The 23,268-nt window shown below is 49.5% G+C and overlaps 1 protein-coding gene across 1 annotated transcript; it reads left to right on the top strand.

Moving 5' to 3' along the window:
• Positions 1-5,385: 5,385 nt before the first annotated feature.
• Positions 5,386-15,427, top strand: KLHL40 (kelch-like family member 40). Its single transcript, XM_009880492.1, has 6 exons — positions 5,386-6,531; positions 10,649-10,809; positions 12,559-12,666; positions 13,629-13,814; positions 14,376-14,522; positions 15,316-15,427. Exons 1-6 carry the CDS (start codon positions 5,386-5,388, stop codon positions 15,425-15,427), a joined length of 1,860 nt encoding a protein of 619 aa, XP_009878794.1.
• The last annotated feature ends 7,841 nt before the right edge of the window (positions 15,428-23,268 follow it).

Below are 23,268 nucleotides of genomic sequence, written 5' to 3'. Positions count from 1 at the left end.
ACATGTGTGAAACACAGTGCCTTGGGGAAAAGGTGGGTTAATAACTGAAAAATAGCTTTGTCTCTCTTACACTTTAGAGTAACTTTCAGTGGCCTTATATCTGAGTTCTGTTGATGTTTGGTGAGGGCGGAGTCTGGATCACTTTGTAATTTGGGTTGAGAAGCTCGGTGCTGGTGTATTCTGGTTTCCCTGTGGATGAATCAGGATTGGTTCCTAGCCAGCTTTCAGCTCTGCCAAAGTAATTTGTGAAGTCCCTGATAAATGTCATTTATTTATGTAGTAAATAAATGTTGGAAATCTGTGGTGCCTGTAATGCTGCTGTAATGCAGGTAACAACCTGGGTAACAAAAAGCCATCAGAGCTGAGAGACACAGGGATCTGTTTGTGAGTTCTCACCTCCCACCCCTAATTGTGACCCAAGATAAAACACTGTTGCGTTTGACAGAAACCCACCTTAGCAGCATCACCAGATTGGAGCTTTAACTGCAGCTTGATTCATATTCACCTTTATTTCGACTCCACCTGTGTCCTGGTGAAATATCATGAGCTTGGTGCCATCAAACTTTCATCCTTAGAGCTTTTATTCCTGGGAGCGCGACCCAAAATGTTGGAAGTAGCAGCAGCTATTGTGCCGTGGTGGCATTTCTAGTCACATCCCCCAAGCCCCTTCAGCTACCAGGCACATCCCTTTTTAACACAGATCTGTTGCTGGAGTTTTTGTAGATGTTTCTTGACATCTCCATTATTTCAGATTTATTCTTTACCACCAAGACAGCAATGCCATGATGTGCTTCCTCCCAGTGTAAAATCCAGCTCTTTTCCTCGATATGGGTGTTCTCGCACAGCTGAAGCCACCTTGAGCTGCTGAGAGCAAGGGCTCTGTCTCTGCAGGTGGGTCAGCTCGCCATCTCTGGCCGCCCAGGAGGACAAACAGAGTCACTGACCTCCCGGTGTTGAAGTGGGTGACTCACATGGCAAAGCCCAGTGACTCTGCACTGTCCTCCTGACTTGGATATTCCAGGAGAGAAAATAACCCATTCACTAAGGATCTAAATTTACCCAGCAGCTGCATCTGTTGGAGCTGCCAGAAGGAGCTAATCTTAGACACTGAGTGATTCGTTAGGGAGACAGTTCATGGAAGAACTTGGGCTTTGCTCCCCTTTGCCTGACGTTATCTCCTCGTTTATCACTGCTTTAGAAGTCCAGGGGGTCTGGTGGTCCAGCAGCACCCGAGTGGTGTTATCTCAACCCTGTCTCACTGTTCAGTGTTGTGCAGGAGACCCTCAGCCTCAGCATATGCCTCTGTGGAGCAGGATTTATCAACTGCTCGCCTCTCTCCTGGAGAAGAGTATCTTGTCTGATCTGATTATTGCCTGCCTGTTAGTAAAACTTGCCTGAGAAGCCAAGAAAAGCAATTATTTATTGCAACTACTAATCCAAATTAATAGCCCTGCACTAGTCACTTTCCTGTTCAGCCTGGCATGACTGTAATTCCTTCATTCACCTTTCTTGTTCTAAAATTTTGTACGGGAGGGAGTGATCCTGCTACACTGCATCCCCTTAGGATGCTTTCCGTGCATCCTCACCTACTGTCATGTCATGGGGGGTCTATTGCCCACTTAGAGACATACTTAATAACTGACTTATTTGGTCATTGGAAATCACTAGGTGTAGTCCCGTTAGACCTGGGGCCAGTCAGTTGAGGGCTGTCTCAGAACAGCCCACCTCATTGCATCTTAAGAAGTTCTATCTTAACATGAGGAGGAACTTCTTTACCTTGAGGGTAGTGGAGCAGTGGAACAGGCTGCCCAGAGAGGTGGTGGAGTCTCCCACTCTGGAGACATTCAAAACCCGCCTGGACGCTGTCCTGTGCGACCTGTTGTAGGTGACCCTGCTCTGGCGGGGGGGTTGGAGTAGATGATCTCCAGAGGTCCCTTCCACCCCTAACCATTCTGTGATTCAGGGCTGCGTTGTCTGTTATACAGCAGTCAGCGCTCTCAGGTGAGTGCCCTGGGGAGAGCCGATTCACCCGTTCTTGTGTTCACAGAGATAAACGAATGGTGACTATGATCACTGCTCACCTTTATTGCATCCACATGTGCCATCTCATCTGCGTTTAGATGCTAAATCCCTCGGGGTTTGGCTGGTACTTGCTTGGAGACCAGCTTACCTTGGTGGTGGCACGTTGGACCCAGCAAATGGAAGACAGATGGAACAAGTCTACTGTGATCAAAGCCTCTACATAAGATAATGGTTGCAGGGGGCTCCGAATTGGTGTCTGCCTCAAATTCCACTGCTACCATCAGAGAAAAGTCTTCTGTAGCCATCAGATGTGGCCTTGGCTTTCCAGGGTAGCAAGGCCCAAACCAAGTCCCCAGAAAGTCCTATTGACTTCCCCATGCATAAATAGATTATAAAATGGCAAAAACCAACCAGTGTGAACAAATGAAAACCAGAAATGAGGAAAGAGTAAACACAAAAGTGAGGAAGAAATACTGTGCTTGAGATCCAGACTGGAAACGCATCACCTAAACTGTAAGAAGGAAACTAATCTGAACACCAAATACTCGGTGGGTGAGAGGATCTGAAGCTTGTGGATCTAAGCTGCATAAAGCACTGCTGGCTTTTCATGCCCAGCCCTGGGAGGGTTGAGGAGAGGTGCATGGTGGCTTTGAGAGCACCCCATGGCTCAGAGCTACTCAGAGGGTTTGGATCCACCAGATCAACCCTCTGTCCCACTAGGCTGTGGCAGAAACTTGTTTCGGGAGGAATCAGCCTTATCTGAGCTGAATGCACCCCTGCTGAGGAGCCAGGGAAGTTTACAGACTGTTTGAGGTCAGGGTCAACACATAGAGCATAGCCTGCGTGTCCAGCCTGGGCCATACCAATGGGTGGTCTACACCCATTTTGGTGGCAGGGCTTGGGATGGACGCTGCTGTCTTCCACTGACAGCAAAAAATGGTGGAAACACAAGGTAGGGGATCACGCGTGTGGATGTTGCAAAACGTCGTCATGAGGACAGCGTCCCAGCACTGCTGGAGTTAGGAGGCACTGGGAACAGTTGAGGGTGTCTAGTCTGGATTCACCGTTTAAACTCTCTCTAGAGTGAATGGGGACAGATGGACATCACGGGAGTACTCTCCTCTCAGGTAAGTGTCTCACTCAGGGGCACTCAGCTCCCAGAGATACCTGTGTCTCCCCATGGCTGTACGGAGCCTAAACAACACAGCACACCAAGGAGCTCTGGAAAATCCAGGGCTGCTTCCCAAAGCGTAGAGCTGGTCTAGGTGCTGTGCAAAGCCACTGAAGCCAATGAAGACCCCAGAGCAGGTTTGGGATCAGGGATCAACTCTTCCCTGGGTGAAGAAGAGAACGTGGGAGAGAAACCACAGACCCACCGATCAGTCGGGAGCTCCTCTGGGAATGGATTTGCACCTTGTGATGCGGGGAATGTGGGAGCAAACCTCGAAGAGCAGCACAGTGGAAAGGAAAACAAGCCAGGGCTCAAGGGAGATTAGAGGCAGAGAGGGAAAAATCCCAGCCGGTAGCACAACAATGCAGGATTAAATTTGGGAAAGAGTAAAGGTAATTCAGAGGGAAGGGAGAGGGGAGGATGGGGTTGTCCAGCCCTGCATGTCTGGGAGGAGAGGAACGTTTCTGAAGTTTGACCCAATTCAAGGATCAGTGGTTGTCGTCTGATCCCATCTCAGAGAAGCAGCACAGCAGGAGATCTAACGATGTGAGCTCCAAAACCAGCTTGTGATTATTTCCCTGCTGTCTTGGTACCTCCCAGATGCTGCTGGAACCTCACCAGTACAAACGGGCTTCATACCAGTACAGCTCCCTCCCTCTTCCCACTTATATAGACAACCCTCGTGGCACAAAGCATTTTTATAAACACACCCATGCTGGGGTAAGGGGTTATGTGGCTTTAAATACACCAAGAAGAGTGGCTAATATCTTTGCATAAACTTAATTAAATCGTTAATTAAATCTGTGCCATCGCTGAGTGTCAGCCAGCCCAGAGGGTCCATAGTAACAGAGATAAAATAAAACAGATTCATTTATAAATTTTACTGTAGGTATAAATAATTATAGCTACTCTGCTCATCCATGTCTGTTGAAACTAATTTGCTTCTTCATGTGCTCCATAAGAAGAGCTTGACCTGGACCGGCTATTTGAGGCCCCATGAGGCTTCCTAGACCTGCTGGACATCTCAGTCTTTCTGGAGCACCAGCTCAAGGCCAGGCAAGTAGTCCTGCTGCAGATCTAGACTTCAACATGGGGGTGGTGAATCTCGGTAGACCTTAGCAGAAGACACTCAACTCACAAGAAGATACCTGTGTTTAGATGTCCTGATGTATGAGTTGAAGTCCACCGTTGCGCTGTCTACTTCTTTTCTGCCTCAGACCCTCTTTCTGTCACCAAGATGTTGAGAAGATGGATTTATTCATGATGAGGTGTTCAGGGACTGTGCCAGTGGGGGCCATGCACGTACTGCAGACAAAGCAGAGCCATCCCTTGCCCAGGCTCCTCGAGCCTCCCCCTTTAGTGAGACTTGAGTAACTTCCAGCCGAGGTCTCATAACCCATACAGGGGTGGAAATAAAGAGCTCGGTCTTCATTTTCCACCCCATTCCAGATCTCTGAAAACTGATTCCAGAGGAGAATAAAGGACAAACCTGCGCAGAAAAGCCGCCCTGGGAGCGAGCTGGCTGGAGTCGGGGATGCCACAGAGCCCACATAAGATGCTCCCTTATGCATCTTTCCAGCTTTGACTTCACGGTCTATTTTTAGCACAGCAAAAGGTTTAGCAGTTTCAGAGCAGTCGGTTTAACGGTGTCAGGAGAAGGTCCCAGCCCTTGCTGTTCATGACCCAGAAGGCAGATTGGGATGTTTGATTCATCGGGAGGCTGTTCCCCAAGCACGGCGGCTGAGCTGGTGGGTTGCACGCGTCTCCTGTCATGGGATGGCAGCAAAAGCCCCTGCTCCCCATCACCCCCTGCCGTGACTCATGGGCTGACAGACCCTTCCTGAAGCATCGAGGCTGGAAGTACAGCTGTTCCCCCGGCCCCCTCCCTTCCTCCTTGTCCAGTGTGTCATATTAAAGGGTGATCGGCTTACACATGCTCCAGTATGGATTCCCTAAGCTTTGTAACGCTGCGGCTATATATAAAGCCCTACGCTGGAAACTGAAGTACACAGACAGCTGCGATAGTAGCAGGCGCTTCACATTCCCAGTGTGCTGACGGTCTGGAAGCAAGGGAGACCCACGAGCCCTGCTTGGAGTGAGTTTCTTTACCAGGGGCTCAGGTATAGATATATTCATAAATATATATATTTAAAAGAAAGATCAGGAAAAAAAAGGAGCTATTCCTCTTCACCATGGGTTTGCCTTTTGATCAAGTGGAAGAATTGCGTCTCTACCAGCAAACTCTCCTCCAGGATGGACTCAAAGACATGTTGGACCACAATAAGTTTCTGGATTGTGTCTTAAAAGTCAAGGGGAAGGAGTTTCCCTGCCATCGGCTGGTGCTGGCAGCTTGCAGCCCATATTTTCGAGCGATGTTCCTCTCGGACATGGAAGAGAGCAAGAAGAGGGAGGTCAGTTTGGAAGATGTTGATCCGGATGTCATGGGCAAAATCCTCCATTATATCTACACCTCCGAGCTGGAGATCACAGAGCAGAATGTGCAGGACATCTTCTCCGTGGCCAACATGTTCCAGATCCCCTCCATCTTCACCGTCTGTGTGTCCTTCTTGCAGAAGCGTCTCTGTCTCAGCAACTGCTTGGCTATCTTCAGGCTGGGCTTGATGCTTGATTGTGCCCGGCTGGCCGTGGCAGCTCGGGATTTCATTTGTGATCGCTTTGCGCTGGTCTCTCGGGATGAGGAATTCTACCAGCTCTCCCCCGATGAGCTTATTGCAATCATCTCCAGCGACTCCCTCAACATTGAGAAAGAAGAGACCGTCTTCGAAGTAGTGATGAAGTGGGTGGGGACCAAGGACCTTGAGACCCGGCAGAAGGCCTTGCCTGTCATCTTTGAAAGCATCCGCTTCCGCCTCATGCCCAACGACTACATCAAGGACCACGTGGAAAAGCACGCCATGGTAAAGTCCAGCCCAGAGTTGCTGAAGAAACTGCAGATGGTGAAAGATGCCCAGAAGGGCAAATTCACTGTGGTGAAGAAGAAGAAAGTGAAGAAAAGCAGTGAAAAGCAAGCAAAAGACAATGTTGTCAATGGAGCAGTAGATGAGGAGGAAGATACGGAGGAGGATGCTCTCCCAGGGATCTTAAATGACACAATGCGCTTTGGAATGTTCCTCCAGGACCTTATTTTCATGGTGAGCGACAGTGGAGCAGTGGCCTATGATCCCACTGCCAACGAGTGCTATTTTGCCTCCATGTCTACTCAAATCCCAAAGAACCACATTAGTCTGGTGACCAAAGAGAATCAGATCTTCATTGTTGGAGGACTGTACTACAACGAGGACAGCAAAGAAGATCCCATGAGTTCCTACTTCCTACAGGTACTAACTTTATCTTTATTTTGTTTCTTTGACCATTTTGGAGCATCACCAGTCTTTAGCTTCCATGTGGTGCTAGTAATATACATTGTCATGTGATGTTAAAAGGAAGTTGTAAATGAAGATGAAACATATGAGTTGTTTTACTAGAGATTCTTCTCCCTATATTTTTAAGGCAGATCCCACTGAGGGAGGGTTCTAGTCACTGAGGAAGGAGACTTGAAGGGGTAGGTAACAGGAATAACCCTTCCTGATCCAAATCATGAATAGAGGACTCCGTTGAACAGTGTATTTGGTGCAGCCCTGGCTGCCATAGGGCACCCTAACTGGAAGGTTAGTGGCATCAGGTCTGGGTTCAGCTTTGCATCTTTTATGTTCCCTGGTTACAAACCCCCAGCAAAACCCGGGGGTGGCTCTGCCAGGTGCCAACAAAGGGACCACCAGCAGCCACAGAACAAACACTCCAAGGACACAGGTTATGTCCCTTCCTACCAATATGTGCCTCATTTCTTGCCCCTGGAGGTGTGCCAGGTCCAGCTCAGACTCCCTGGCCATTTCTGTTAAGTGCAGGGGAAACTATGGTGTGATGTCTTTTGGGATCCTCCACAAGAAAAATAACAGTTCTAACTCAGCAGTAACCAAAGTTGTGATCAGATCAAGCTGCGCACAGGCAATCTGAGCCCTGTCCTGGGCTGTAACCCAAGAGCACCTTCCCTGTAGACAGCTAACGCAAGGCGCCTACCCTTCCTGTCCTCCGATACCCAGAAATCCTTTTGTTCTTCCCCCATTGGCTCGCATATCTTCTGGAAGGAAACAGTAATATGTCCAGACAGAAAGGATAAAGTCAGGGTAGTTCCCAAGCTGAGACATACAGCCTTTTATGTGTCATTGTGTCATTGCATGGGTAGGTCTGTACAGCTGCACCATGTGTGCAGGGACCATGTTTGTCCTCACCTGGAAAGGATCAAGCTTTGGAGCCAATGCAGCCCACGTGAATCACAGAATCACAGTATGGTCAGGGTTGGAAGGGACCTCTGGAGATCATCTAGTCCAACTCCCCCGCCAGAGCAGGGTCACCTACAGTAGTTGCACAGGACGGCGTCCAGGCGGGTTTGGAATGTCTCCATAGTGGGAGACTCCCCCACCTCTCTGTGCAGCCTGTGCCAGTGCTCTACCACCCTCACAGGAAAGAAGTCCATCTTCATGTTGAGATGGAACTTCCTATGTTCAAGTTTGTGCCCGTTACCTCTTGTCCTGTCACTGGGCACCACTGAAAAAAGACTGTTCCCATCTCCTTGGCACCCTCCCTTTAAGTATTTATAAGCATTAATAAGATTCCCCCTCAGTCTTCTCTTCTCCAGACTAAAAACCCCGAAATCCCTCAACATTTCCTCATCAGAAAGATGCTCCAGTCCCCTCATCATCTTTGTAGCCCTTTGCTGGACCCTCTCCAGCAGTTCCCTGTCCTTCTTGAACTGGGGAGCCCAGAACTGGGCACAGTACTCCAGAGGTATATGTATAGGAAGAAACCACAGCCCTGGGAAGCAGGCTGGAGGGGGAAGGCAGTGGGAGTGCCGGGGGAAATGCTATGTGAGATATAACCCTTCACACTGGACAACAGATGACGACAGCGGCTGTGGCCAGCTCCATCACTTACCTGCGCAGAGCAGGTAGAAGGGCTGCTTTGTATTCAACCCAAATGTATGTCTAAAGATCAACGCTCCACCAGCCTGGCTGCTGGCCAGGACTTGAGCAGCAGTGGAGGTCCACCATGTCCTGGGCTGTTTCAGCACAACTGCAGAAGCAGGTCAAAGGAAGTGATTCTTTTTCCCCTTTCATCGTAGACTTGTGAGACCACATCTGGATTCTGTGTCCAGTCTGGGGCTCCCCAGTACAAGGGAGACATTGAGGTACTGCAATGAATGTAGCTGAGGCCACCACGATGGTCAGGGCTGGAGAACGGGAGGTACAAGGAGAGGCTGAGCTGGGTCTGATGAGCCTGGAGAAGGGGAAAGGAGGATCTTGTTGGTTTCTGCAGCTCCCTAATAGGAGGGGACACAGAAGAGGGATCCAGATTCTTCTGGGATTTGCACAAAGATAAGACAAGAAGCAATGGCCAGGAGTTGCAGTAAAGGAAACTTCAGTTAGCTGCAAAGAAAGCCTTCCCAATGGAGGTTGTGGAGTACTGGAGCAGGGGTCCAGAGGGGTCACAAAACCTCCATCCTTGGAGTCCTTAGACTACACAAAGCCGTGGCAACCTGCTTTAACTCCAAAGCTGCACCTGCTTGAGCATGGGGGCTGGATGAAAGCCCTTTGGAGGTCCCTTCAACCTAAATTATTCTGTGATTCTAAGCTGCAAACAGCTCATCATGTGGGCACCATTTTTAGCTGCTTCCCCACAAGAAGGGGACAGAGGTCCCTTCACTGTGACACTCGTGCATAGGAGGTGCAGACAAGTCCCAGGGCTGGAAGGTGCCATCAGTTTGCAAAGGTGTAGTTTATTGCCATCAGTGCCATTCCATAGCACACGGTTTCTGTATGACTAAGAGAGTCCTTTAAGCCTTTTTTTCAGCTGAAACTTCACACAGATGTAGACAGGCTGCTGTATGATGGACCCTTGAATCACCGCGTCAGTGCAGCAGCATCTTACACTTTCTGACTCTATTTCTGGCCTCCCTGATTTCACATTACTCCTGCTGAGGCCAGGAGAATTAGGTCAGGGATAGTTTAGACTTAAGGACAGGCACCAAAATATAAAAATGCTGATAAATCCCAGAGGCCTTGCAAATTTTGGCAGGAACAAAATGATTCCATTGACATTTCAGATGGAAATGGGTATCCTTTATTTGTCACTTCTAAGATTTATGACTTGAAAACAATGCTGAATCCATCAAGAAGCAGGAACTATCCTGGTGACTGAGCTGCTCGGGCTCGCACTATAAATAACACATATGTGGACCACAGCTTACAAAGAGACAATAACCACAGGCACCCAGCTGAGGCCGAGTCTTTGGAGGCAACCCAGCAAGCTGAAGCTCTTTGGCCCAAGCCCATAGTAAACATGGCTTCAGGCAATGATGCATCACAGCTTCATCTTGCACAGTCCCACCAAACTGGCTGCAAGACATCACTCTGGGGTTAACCCATGAAGTCCCTCCTCTGCGACCGAGCTACATTAAATTTTTTTTGTCCCAGTTTACAGTTCCTGTCGAGCCATGGTGCCCAGAGAGCCCCCAGCCTCATAACCTTTCATGTATTCTTTTTCTGGTGGGAGATGAGGCAATGCCTTGATCTACAGACATCCAAGGGTCTGCAAGGATTTGGCTATCATCTGATCTAGGAGCACTGTATGGATCAGTTTCTCCATTCTATCAGATGGGTTCGGCACACTTTGGTCAGCAAGAGGAGCTCTGGGCTTTGCAGCACCACCTCAGTTGTGTTGTACTGTGTTTGGTAGATGGTCATTGTGTAAATGACCTTTATGCAGATACACACACACACGTTTCATCTCATGAACTCTTACATGCACTGAGGTGATATGGAACAACAGTATCTTGAGAAGCAGATGAGGCACGCAGTTAACTGATCGTTTGCCAGAAAGAAGAAGAATTGGTCAGAGAAGAAGGTGCTCAGAGGATCGAGCTGTGCAGCCAACACAGCCAACAGCACACTGTTACCTGGCAGAGCTGGAAAATATCAGGATGAAATACTGTGGCGTGTGCTATAGCGGAAGAGGTTCAGGCAAAATTTCTAAGATTGAAGTGCTGCAGCTCCTCCAGTCCCACGTTAGAGGTCCAACATGAGACTCTCTCATCTGAAGATGACCAAGATTGTTTCAAGTCAAGGCTTTGGTGCACAGAGCAGAACTGCTGGTGCATCTTTGCTCTTAAGCCTTGTGACAAAACATACGCCATATGGTATATGACTTGGATTTGCACTAAGATCCCCCCTCCTGCACCAGATGGTAAGGCACAGACAGAGACTGACGTTGCAGAAAGTGCCTACTGGGGTGATGAAGCTGCACATAGGAACGGACTTCGCCCTCAGCCTCTGGACCCTGGTTTTTGCAAAGCAAATGGGCCTTGTGAGCGCACACTAATGACCATGTGTTTCCTTTCAGTATGACCATCTGGATGCAGACTGGCTGGGCATGCCCCCCCTGCCCTCCCCTCGCTGTCTCTTTGGCCTGGGAGAGGCAGAAAACTCCATTTTTGTGGTTGGAGGGAAAGAACTGAAAGAGGGAGAAAAGACCTTGGATTCAGTCCTGTGCTATGATCGGCTGTAAGTGTTTACGTGTGAGCGTGGGGCGGGAGGTGATTGACAGGAGAAGGTGAAAAAGCTGCTGTGCAAAATGACTCCAGCTCTCCAGGGACTGAAAGGTTTTGGACACAGGGCTCTAACTCTCCATGTAGATGCTGGGACCATTGGGACTGTCTCAAACTGTACCCTGGGGCTCTGAGCTGTCTGTCTCCAGCTGCTCTGTTTATTGTAATTGAACCTCCAGGAGATGGAAGCCGTAATGGGGATATTATGTTATCAGAGACCAAACTTAGCAGATGTTCACAGGAGACCTGTACCAAGGAGCATGGGGAGTTTTTCCTTCTGCTCACCCATCAGTTTGGTTGTTCAGTGACCTTTACCACGGTCTCACCAGGAGTGGCTTTGGAGAGGAAAGTCTGTTTTGAATGTGTTCAGATGTGGCACTGAATGGCCCACTCTGACAGATATCAGGCTTAATATACAATTATTTTTGCACGATGGGCTCTGACCCATGATATGTCATGAGCTTTATTAGAAGGCACCATCCTGTTCAGCTCACAGGAGGCAGGAACATCCAAAGACCACTCGTCTCTGCCCCAAAGAGGCAGAACAGTAGGAGTTAACGAGCTTTTGCTTGGTCTATAGATGTGTGTGCTTCAAAGTCTGTTTTATAGGCAGAGTTTTGAAACCAGTTTCATTCCCACAGAATGGGGCATTTATCTTTCCCTGCACACTCTGGGAAAGTACGTGTCTGGCCCCGCTGAGTGCTCAGGGGGTGCTTTGAACACCGATTTGAAGCTGGTAGAGATGTGATCAGCCCCACCTGTATTTCATAGAATCACAGAATCATAGAACGGTTTAGGTTGGAAAGGACCTTGAAGATGATCGAGTTCCAACCCCCCTGCCATAGTAAGGGACACCTCCCACTAGACCAGGTTGCCCAAGGCCATGTCATTTCTAGTATTAGGTCAAGACTTCAACTGTAACAAAGCTGGAGAGGGCAAACTGCTGGTCTGTGGGACCAAATATTTACCCAGAGTGACTGGGAAGTAGAAAGCACTCAGAGCTCAGACATCTCAGTTCTCAGGTAAAATAAAGAGCAGGTCTTGGGGGCTACATCCTACATGTATGAAAACTGGGGAGGAGCCTAAGCCACATGGACATGAACAGGCATCTCTTGAGAAATTTGTCAGCCCTATTTGAGTACCAGTTTGTGGTTTGCAAAGCCTTATAGCTATATCCTCAGCTCAGCTGCCCTGGAACTAGCTCAGAGCCTTCAATGCAGCCCTGCACTACAAAATACGGATATACCCAACCGTGGGTCCTTTCTGAGTGTTGGCCAACCATTGCACCTCACAGTGGAAGGTGATGGCCAAAAAAGAAATTTGTCCTCATGATCTTGCACCCCTGAGTCGTATTGGATTTAATTTTTCACATAATGCAGAAATCTCTGTCTCATCTGTGTCTAGCTGGAAACAATTGTAAATGAGGTGAGGTCCTGGGAGAAGAGGGGCTGTGTATGCACAAAGCCCAAGAGCAGGGGATGCTACAGAAAATAACACATATTAGTATAAACATTCTGCTGTTTTACTCTCCCCCTATTTTTAGGATCACAAAACTTACTGGATGAGCCCTATCTCACTGAAAACTTCATAATTTTGAAACTGAGTTGGGATCTGTGCTCACCTCTAGGTCTGGAGAGTGTCACGTACTCTAGGCCTCACCTAGAAAGCGACAAATCCTTTTGCTTCCCATCTTTCTCTGATCCAGGTCCTTCAAGTGGGGTGAAGCCGATTCCCTTCCCTACGCAGTCTATGGCCATGCAGTGGTATCGCACAAGGACCTCGTCTATGTCATTGGTGGCAAAGGAAGTGACAAGTAAGTCAAAAAGCAAGAGAAATAGGGGGAGTCATCCCCCAAACTAGTGGGAGCACGGAGCACGAGTTGATACCTCCCCAACCTGGACGCTATGGGTTAAGGAGGCTCGGATGGGGTGTGAGATGTAGATCTTTCCCTCTCAGTTCACCTCTGTGACTCCAAGCTGCTAGAATTCCTACAGGGAGATCAAGGAGATGGCACTGTCCATGCAGGAGAGGGAATATCTCATCCCCTTTACTCACAATAAATAAATATTGCACAGACATGGACCCTTCACATTGAGGGTCTCCTATCTTGGACCTGTGGAGCAGCATGGTCCTAGTAGTAAAACCCAGATGGGTATTTGCAATAGGAGTGAAAAACTTCATCAAACCCAACCCCACCCTGCCCTCCTGCAGGAGATGAGCTCAGGAGAAAAAGCCTCTCTTGGGGACCATTGAAGCAATTTCTTTGCAAGCCAGAAGTGGGATTGTTTGCAGAGCAAACATGCCATAATCCTGCAAAGCCAGGTCCTGCTCTGAAAGGATTATGGTCTGGAAAGTGTGAGTGTGCATACATTCACGCACCTTACCTTGTCCCAGGGACACAGGAATTGATGATATTTCATAACATCAAGTTGGATCAGCAGCACTGCAAGACAGCCTGATGGCTGTGTGCGAGGTCCTGAGAGGCACTTAGCTACGTGGACCCGTATCCAGCTGTGTGAGCACAGTGTCGAGCTTTTGGGACTCCTATCCAAAGCAGGCATAACAGGAGGGGATACGTTGTACACACAAATGGCTTCTCCAGGCATGCGCATCCTTGGGTGTACACCCAAGCACAGGCACTCATGCCGATGTGGAGGAGCAAAATCCTTTCTAGAGATCCCACATTCTTCCCAGCAGTCATTCTCCGTTCCCTACAGTGCAAAGCTGCTCCTCAGCAGGTGATCAGGGCTCCTTCTCTTTCTCCTCTTTCTCTAGGAAGTGCCTGAAGAAGATGTGTGTCTACAACCCATCCAAGTTCGAGTGGAAGGAGCTGGCTCCCATGAAAACTGCCCGGTCCCTGTTTGGAGCCACTGTGCACAAGGACAAAATCTATGTGGCTGCTGGCGTGACAGACTCCGGCTTGACCAACTCGGTGGAAGTGTATGACATTGCCACCAACAAGTATGTACCTGAGCACACCCTGGGGGTATAGATGCACAAGGAGCAGCTGTAGGTGTACATTAAGCAACCTTCAACTATTCTGGGGTTTGCTTGCCACTCCCGATACCAGTCCCTCCCAGTCTGTATTACTCAGACAGCTGGACATCACTGAAACCACTGCAGTTGGGCTGTGGATCATCTCAGGATCACCTTCAAAGCAGTTTCACCAACTGGTGTAGCCCTTAGGTTCCCTGCAGGGCTGTAGCTTCATCTTGGCAGCTTCACCCAACGCAATAGACTATCTGACATAGGGTGGGTCTTGTAGCTGTGATTCCACCGCTGGGACCTGCTCGTGCATGCCAGGTGGGCTTCACAGTTCATCTACTCAATGCAAAATGAAGTTGCGCTATGATGATGGAAACAGATATCTCTAACAACAGTCAGTGCATGATCTCACCCCATGTAGACCTACACAGGTTAACCCGTCACCAGCTGATTCAGTTGTTGATTCCTGATTCAAGGCCAGCCTCAGCGTGGGGGTAAGCAGGGTACCTTAACATGTCCCCTCTCTCAATGTGGCAGGTGGGACACCTTCACTGAGTTCCCACAGGAGCGCAGCTCGGTCAGCCTGGTGAGCCTGTCTGGGGTGCTCTACCTGCTCGGAGGGTTTGCCACGGTGGAGACGGAGTCAGGAGAGCTGGTACCAACGGAGCTGAATGACGTTTGGAGGTGATGATCTTCCCTGGGGCTGTCCAAGGGAACATGGGAGGGATGGTAGTGAGAGCCACTGAGGGAACAGATAGTCTCTGTCTTTCTTGATGCCTTCAGCATGAGATGGAATGTTGTTACCCCAGCACAAGGCTGCAGGCTCAGCCCAGGGTCTCTGGGTGAGAAGTTTGCACTGTCCTGCGCTGGAGGGCATTTTGAGTGATTCAGTGATCTCTCCCAGCCTCATATAGCAACGTACCAGGGAAAATATGCTCCTTTAGCTTTGTTGCTGCATTGACATTTTGCCTGGAGCTGATCTCAGACCTCCTCTTTGGTGTGAAGCAGTGTTTGTGCAACGCATGCTCTCCCTGGGAAAAGCCAGTGCTCGGGCTGGAAATCAGGTTGTCTTAGGTGCGGGCAGAGAAGTGGGCAGAGAGCACTTTCTGATGGCTGCTAATATAGCGTTAGCTCCTCCTGTCCTTCACGTCTGTGGCTCTAGAGCACCCTCAGCAGGCACCTGCTGGCCTTCACCACAGAATTTCAATCTTGGTGCCATCGACCCACTTCCCGGTGGAAAAATAGACACACCCCCTGCCAGACCACACACTGATATCCATGTTCCCTAGCCTGGCGCTGCAAACCACAGCACACCAAGGCTGAAGGTGCCCATGCAGCTCCCACAGATACCTTGTGGCCAAATGATGTCTGTGGGACATTGCACCATGCACCAGAGCTCCCACCACTATGGAGACCAGCTGAAGCGAGGGAGAGGAGACACTTTCCTCACTGCAGCTGTCTGTCTGTCTCTCCCCAGATACGATGAAGAGCAGAAGAAGTGGGAAGGGGTCCTCCGGGAGATCCAGTACGCCTCTGGTGCCACTTTCCTTCCCGTGCGCCTCAATGTTTTGCGCTTGACAAAGATGTAGCGAGGCGTGATGTATTTTTTTTTCCATGGGGGTCTGGGGCAAAGAGGGATGGGAGGAGGTGAGGCCACGCTTATCAGTGCAGATGTGGCTGCTGGATACCGTGTAGGACATTGCATCTGTTATTGGTACCTTTTTACTTAGTTAAATGGGAAAGGGGGAAATTATCTTGAAGCCCTATGGAAACGTGAAGATGCTCACAAGACAGAGAAGGGATCTGGCGCCTGCAGGGAGCTGGGGTAGATGGAGAAGCACAGAGCAATGTGTTGTTCCGGTCTCAGAAGGCAGGAGAAGCAGCTCATAATCTTGTTCTGCTTCTTTCTCTGTATTTTTCCCCGTCTTCTCAACTGCTGTTGAACCTCCCCAAGCAGGAGTGGAGGCAGAAGGGGGGTCCCAAGGGACTAAGCTGATGTTCCACAGGGAAGGGTGTCCATAAAGTGTTTCCCCACCTAAGATAGCTGTGGTACTACAGCCCACCTTGGAGAGGGAAAGAAAGGGCAAAAGTCAAGTGGTACAGGAGAGACTTGTGGGAACTTTGATGAGTTCCTGGGTGATGAGCGTTGTTGGGATGTGACAGTTAAAAGAGCATGTGACCGTGGGCAGCAGAAATGCTTTGGAAGTTGTAATGAAAAGAAAATAGTGTTAGTTCTTTGCCTCCACCTTGACTTTGGACTGAAGAGATGCCAGGAGCTAAGGTCTGCAGGAGGGGAAGAGTCATGTGAGTAGTAGGGTAGGAAAGGGTGGAGAGATAGACAGGGAGGGCCATGTGCACCCACCTCCAGCCTTTTGGCCTCCTCATCTTCAATCACAGATCACAATGTCCTCACCTATGGTTAGACAAGTGCTGGTTTTTCAGGGAAAGGTTTTATATTTATGCTGTTTCTCTTATTTTTAATGTTCTGAACTTTTTTTTTTTTTTGTAAGAGTATTCTTGTTTGCTAAGTACATGGAGACCTCAGATGTGTTTGGCTCAAAAAGAGCTTCCTACTGTGGAAAAATGCGTATTTTTTTTAAAGTTATCCATAATGGTGTTTTGCTAGAAACATGACTGTACTGGCAGCAGAACAAAGATCTGCTAGAGCAAAAATCTCCTGATGCCCACACCATCTGACCAGTGGTTTATTTAAAAATAAACTATTAGGCTATTTCAAAAGAAATCCTGGGTTTGCATGTTGATAGAGCTGTAACTGAATGTCCACAGCAACCAAACACAAGGACTAAGCAACAGCTGCAATGAACACTCACAGCAAACGAGCCCCATGGAGAGCCCTCGCACAGCCCCAGCTTTTATTCTTCTTATTTTCCCCCATTTGAGAGCCAAAGCTTTAGCATTCACAGCCTTACGGCTATTCTCCATAGATATGAGGACTAGAAGCTTACCTAGGGCAAGAAGGAAACTGGATGCCTCAATGATCTCATCATATCATGAACAGGGATGATAATCAACAACAAAAAAGAAGAAACACAAACGTTGAAAAATATTACCCTCAAAGTGGCATGAAAATCATGGTATCAAAAATTATGGCATCAAGAATCATACCTGAACTGATTCGTATAACTCAAAATGTAGTCATGGAGAAACTAATACATGTTCGGAAGGAAAGACAGTTTAGCATGAATAAAGGAACCAGACTCTTGTCCTGGTTTCATTTCAAGGATTTAAAAAGTTACAGGATAATCTCCTTAGAGGACAATCCCATCAGAACAGTAATGAAACATTTTCACAAGAAAAATAAATTCAAGGTGACTGGCTTGCACAAAATAGCTTAAAAAAAAAAAAAAGGCAACAAAAACCTTTTAAACAATCAAATGTGTGAAAAATGTACTGCAAAAAAAAAAAATTCACCTTCTACCCAGTTCTGCAGAAATTCCTGTGGACGGCTCCCAAGCTAATTGAAGATGAATCTACCAAATCTAAAATAGCTTGTGGCAGAAAAGAAAAAAAAAAAAAAAAAAAAAAGAAGAAGAAGAAAAAAAAATAATCCATGCATAGAATAATAATTTTTTAAAAAAGTCATTTATTGTGGTAGAAGGGTACCACCTCCTGCTTGGGATGGGAAAGCAACAGCTTTGGTTCAGGTCTTCTTGCCAGACACAGAATGGAAAGCTGTCGGCACTTGGTCCAAAGAGAGGGTTAATCCCCATATACCCGCTGCCACGTTGCTTGGCTCTCCCGGGGCAAATCTGAGCCCTTTGAAGTCAACGGGAATGTTGCTGAGCCTCAGCAGGTTGTTACAGTGTGGTTCCTTGATAATGGCTGGTCCCCATCTTTGGTCACTCACCTCACAACTGTCCGTTGGGAATACGGTTAATAGGACCTTAGTGGTCCTGTGTGGTTCACACCCATTATAGAGCTGTGGGAGATGCTGTTGCTGGCAGAGGGCAAGAAACCATAAAAGCAAAAATAGCTGTTGTATAAAAGGACACAAAAGAGCTTGAAATATCCCATCACTTGAGCAACGAGGGCCAAATCTCAATGTGTACAAGCCAGCGTTGGCCCAAGGAAGGCAGGAAAATTGCACATCACCAAGCAAAAGTCTGGCCTAGAGAGATTCACTACGACCTTGCCAAGAGGCTGCTTCAGTCCAAAGGCAATCACAGATAAGAAATGCCAATGTAAATACTCAGAGAAGCATCACTGCTCGCTGCTGCCTGGTGTTTTCCCAGCTCAGGTGCACAGAGTTCCAGTGGCACAGGTCCCTCCACGGGTATCTTCTTCGGGCGATGGCAGCAGCAAAGGTGTAGGTACATCCCAAGGGTGGGGGAAAATCATCTCTTCTTCCATTAGCTTCCCAATAGCACCGCTGACGGTAGCTGGCGAGGTTCCCACCACTCCATTTTACATCAATGAAGGCACTGGGTGCTTTTGGATGGGCTCCTTGGTTTCTCCATTGCTTAGAGAGGAACTCAGGGAGCCCCAGTTCATAGCTCACACAGATCTCATGGAGCCAGTAGGACCCAGGAGCTCAGCCCTCACCAGGCCCCTCCTTCCATCCCCTCATCACCCTTCCCTGAAAAGCTGTTTTCTTGTTGGCCCCACAGCAGTCCAGTTGTCTCACACATATGCACACACCTCCCACCAAACCCAACGCAAAGGTTATACGTGTGAAGCAATGCCAGCGGTGAACATGCCATGGGAAGCCCATCCTGCTGCGCTCTGACTCCTCACACAATTGCCTGAAAAGAGACTTAAAAAAAAAAAAAGAGAGGCAAAACTAAGGTAACAAAGACAGTGGTGGAGCTTTAGGTTTTCTTTTATAAAAGACAAATTGTTTATTGATTCAGTCCTTCCACTTGCAACCTCTTTGGTAACAGTCGTAACACTTCCAGACTGGGAGAACGCAGTGGAAAGGCCCAATTCTGACCTCTCACCACTTTCAGGGCTCAGCAACCCCTGACGTGCCTTGGTGAGAGGCCAAAAGCAGGTTTCAAAGCACGGCCAAGGAACTGGCCTCTAGGGACAACCCAAAACAGCCTACCGTGACTCGTCTTGCTCGTGGGTGGCCCAGAGAGCAGCCTCAGCACCCCCAGGCAGAAGATGGTTTGGGATGGGGATGCATGTTGGGCCCTTGATGCCAAGGCTGACTCTGAGCTGTGCCCTGGAAGGCAGCTTTGATGCACCTCTTGGGACCTCCCAGACATTGGCCAATAATAGGGCCGTCAACAAAGCAAGGCTCGCCCATTCCTGTGGTAGGTGGTGACTTGCCCCAGTTGGCCCCATGCTGATGCACAAACCCGACCATCTCAGCCTCCCTCTCATCACACCATCCCAAAGAGAGTAACTGCTGTACTTGGAGTTAAAGATAAACGTATATTGATTACACATGGTCATAAAAAAAAAAAGTAATAATAATAATAATACATTTCCTAGAACATTACTTAAGACGCTTCCGAAAAGCATCCAAGCTTCCCCTCCCCTCCCCGCCTTCCCTTATCTATACAGAATAAAGTGCTTCATTTAGTTTGTTCACACTAGTAGAGCCACCGATACACTCTTAACTTGGCATGTTTGGGCAACCGATACTGAATGCCATAAAATAATACAGAGCTGAACATCAGGCATGAGAAACCAGTTTTGAGGCAAGTGCTTGGGGTTTCATTCATTTCCTTCAAGTTCCATGCTACCGAGGTTGTTCTTATTCCTATTTTTTTCCTTTTGTTGAATTATTATTTTCTTCCTTTGCAAGTTTCACCCAACTCCCGTCGTGGTTGCACGTCACTAGGCAGGGCTGCGTGTGGGGAAGCTCTCTCCGTCTGTGTGAACAAAGGGCGTCTGTCCATCCATCCTTCCTTCTCGACTTCAGGCAAACCAAGAGTTTAATCAACGGAGTTGTCTAGCAGCGGACGCTCGTCTCTATTGCACTGTCACAGCCGTTCCCACCCGCCGGCCATCCATCCACCGTCACCTTCCCACCGCGCTGGGGTTATGGCTGTGGTCCGAAGGGCCAGCCGTGCCTCATAGACATTATGAGGCTAACTGGTGTGTGCTACCAGGCTCCTGGGATATATAAACCAAAAATGACCCTCCCCACGTGAATCCCTCCCTCCCCAGAGTTCAAATGATGGGGGGAAAAAAAAATTCAAACCCAGAGAGGTCTGGGGTTAGGCGCGTGGGCAGAGTTGTCAGCTGAACGTTGTGTTGCGGCATATTCATGAACTGCATAATGGAAATCAAGCCCCTCTCCACCCTCGCGGTCTGTTGAAGAAGGGATGTGAGAGATTAAGGTGCAAGAGTTAAACAAAAAAAAAAAATTAAAAAAAAATTAAAATAAAATACAAAAAGCTTGAAAACAACGGACCCAACTCCTCCGCCTCCGCCCCATCTAACCCAACGGGTGCCAACAGGGCTGACTGGGATGGATGCGGGATGAGACACTGCGGGAGTGACTCGTTTAAACTCTTAGTACGTTAACGAAAACCAGACATGAAGATACACATCGGGGCCAAGTAAGGGTGTAGACAAAAGGGCTCGGAGGCCATGTAGGACTCCTGGGAACTGCCCAGGCCTTGGAGAGGGGAGGGAGCAGCAGGGATCTGGTTCTCCAAAGTGCTGTGTGCATGGTCACATCTCGACGTCTCCGAGTGGCTCTCAGGCCAGACTCTTGAATGAGATTGAACGTGGCTGGGATCAGTCGCTGGGCTTTCTGCTGGGCTTCTAGCCTCAATAAGGAGCTCTCATCTCGCAGTGGTATCCAAGCGGGACAGGTCCTCATCAGGAGAGGATGAACTGGGACAGGGACAGGGAAAGCCACCTCCAGATACAAGGGAGCATGTGTCGGCGTGGGAGTTTGCTTGGGGGGAGAAGTCTACCAGCCAGGCAGGCTGATAGGCTCCATCACAGAAGATCCTACAGGCAAGGTGAATCTTCCTCAGTGTGCAGTACTCCCATCCCATGTCAAGGCTGTGTGAGGGGAAAGAAATGTAAGGGAGACCAAGGGAAGGGGGTCTGGGAGGCAGCGGAGGAGGAGACAGCATGGACCACTCTACTGAGACCCTCCACCACCTCCAAGGGTATCACTGAAGGCTTCTCTAAAGCAGTCTTCCAGTCTGGGTAATGGTCCCTTCAGAAAGCCAATGGGCCCAAGAGCTGAATGCCCACATCCCTCACAGGTGCGTGTTGAGAAGGCTTTGCACCACCCCAATAAGCCCCAGGGTCATGGAGGAAGGACAGCAGAAAAGCCTTTGGTACCCATCCAAGAAGGTCAATATGGCAAGGCAGCTCTGCCATGGCATCCTCCCTTTGCTCAAAGCAGATGGAGATGAGAGCTCGCTGGTAGTGACTGCAGTGCTGGGGATCTGCAGGATCCCAGCCAACATGAGGATGAAAAGCAATTTGTTGCTCCATCATGCCAACATCCACAAGAGCAGCCAGCTTCCTGGAGATGTCAGGTATGGGGAGGAACCACTCAGCAGGAGGGGACACCAGTCTCCTAACCCGTCACCTCAAACAGCACTCAGGAGAACAGCGAGTAATCCCTCGTCCCATCCTTATCAGAATACCACTCCTGGATGTCCCCAGTCAGCAAACCCCCCTGAGCATGTGGCTGAATCCTCCTGCCTCTGCAGGGACAGCCTCAACACTGCCCAAGTGCTTTGCTGATTTGGTCCAGGAGATGAGGCACCAAGACTTCTTTCAGAGCCAGCTGTGGATCAGTCCCCAGCACCCCGCTATTGCCCAGACTGAGGTGTAAATGGGAAAGGGCTCCTGCAGGCTGCTTAATGTCCTCTCTTCCTTCTTGCCTACCAACAGCCCTGCTCACCACCTCCTCTGTGACCTGACCCACGTCCGCACGCATCCTTGGGAGCAAGGCATCAGCTGCAACGGACCCCACCTCTTGGCTGGCACCTCTCTGCCCCTGCTGGATGCTCAGCAGACCCTGCAGTGCTTCCAGCTCTCCCCGACCCCAAAGGGGACACTTTAGTGGCCAGGGAGACCACACAGCCATGGTCAGGCCAATGCATGGCACCCCGGCTCAGAGCACAGCAGCAAGAGACCCAGCTTGGAGCACAGCATCCAACAAAAAGTCAACAGCAAAGCCTTCCTCTTCTCCTCCTCTGCCAGCATGAAGCCAGCCTGAATAACTGAAGCCAAAGACCAGCTCAACTTCATCAAGAACAACATGGTTGGAGAAGCACTAACGAAAGCTGCGGGGCATCACCAAACCCACCACAGCCCTCACTGGCCTCCTCTGGTCCCCCCAAACCAGGGCAGGGCAACAGCTGCCAACTCCAAAGGGAGAGGTAAAGCTTGGAAGAGGGATGCGGGCAATGAGCTGGAGGATGGGACATTGTCATCAGGCTGAATGTGGTCTTGCTTTAGCTTTAAACCTTGCAATGGGACCCAACCTGGAGCTCACCCACCGATCAGGGGTTTATTCGAATTGTTAAGGCACTATTCTGGGCTGATTCTGACAAGAAACGGGGGCATCCTGCTCCTCCGTCCTGGGTTGCCACGGAGCCACCCTCCCACCAGTCCTGAGGCCATCTGAGCTCTGCCAGGGACACCTCTCCAACTCCAGAGCATCCCCAGGAGCCCAGCTCCTGCTGGGATTAGCAGAGAGGGCACAACAGAGCCCAGCTCCCTTAGGGTACCCCAAAAATGAATGCCCCGAGACGCGATGACGCCGGTGTTTGTGCTTTCGCCTATTGAGGAGGAAAACCTGTCGCGGGGAAGGAAGACATGGCGAGGGCTGCTAACAAGAGCGGGCTGATGGCTTTCCAATGGGGACATCTGCTTGCTCACTGCAGGCCACCGGGGCCGGCAGACGGGACCAGCGGGGGATCCTCCGCGATGCCCACCTCTCAACCTCTTGGGAAAAGAGCCTGAATTGAAAGACCAGCTTTACAGTACAGGGATTCAAGCACCACTAACTAGATTTCGGCTTATTATAAATATTGAAGTGCCGGCAGGCATCCATCCGGCTGGCGAGTGGGCACGTGATGCCAGCAAGCTCAACCCCGGATGGCGCGGCATCCTGGTCCTCCAAGCCCTGCCTGCATCCCAGCCCAACTATGAAGCCAACAGGTGGGAAGATGAAACAGAGAGCAACACTTTTTACCTACACCCTTACGGACAGATGGCGGTTCCCCCTCCCCACCACCCACGCTCCTCAGAGGAGGGGGGGGCGGGGCTTCCTCCGGCTCCCTCTCTCCGTGGAGAATGATGGGTGAGAAAAAGGAAAAAAAAACAAAACAACAAAACAACCCCAAAACAAGGAGGAAAGGGGGTCGAGAGCAAGCGAAGCCTTGGCTCCCCGCGGGGGGGTGTTCCCGAAGGGCAGAGCAGTCCGTGCGGGCGCATGGCCGGGATGGGGGGCACCTAGTTGTTGTTCGAATTTATCCTC

Source organism: Charadrius vociferus, unplaced genomic scaffold, assembly GCF_000708025.1.
Source record: "Charadrius vociferus isolate BGI_N301 unplaced genomic scaffold, ASM70802v2 scaffold12, whole genome shotgun sequence".
NCBI lineage: Eukaryota > Metazoa > Chordata > Aves > Charadriiformes > Charadriidae > Charadrius > Charadrius vociferus.
The sequence above is the reverse complement of the archived record's forward strand: the minus strand, read 5'-3'. Positions and strand labels throughout refer to the sequence as shown.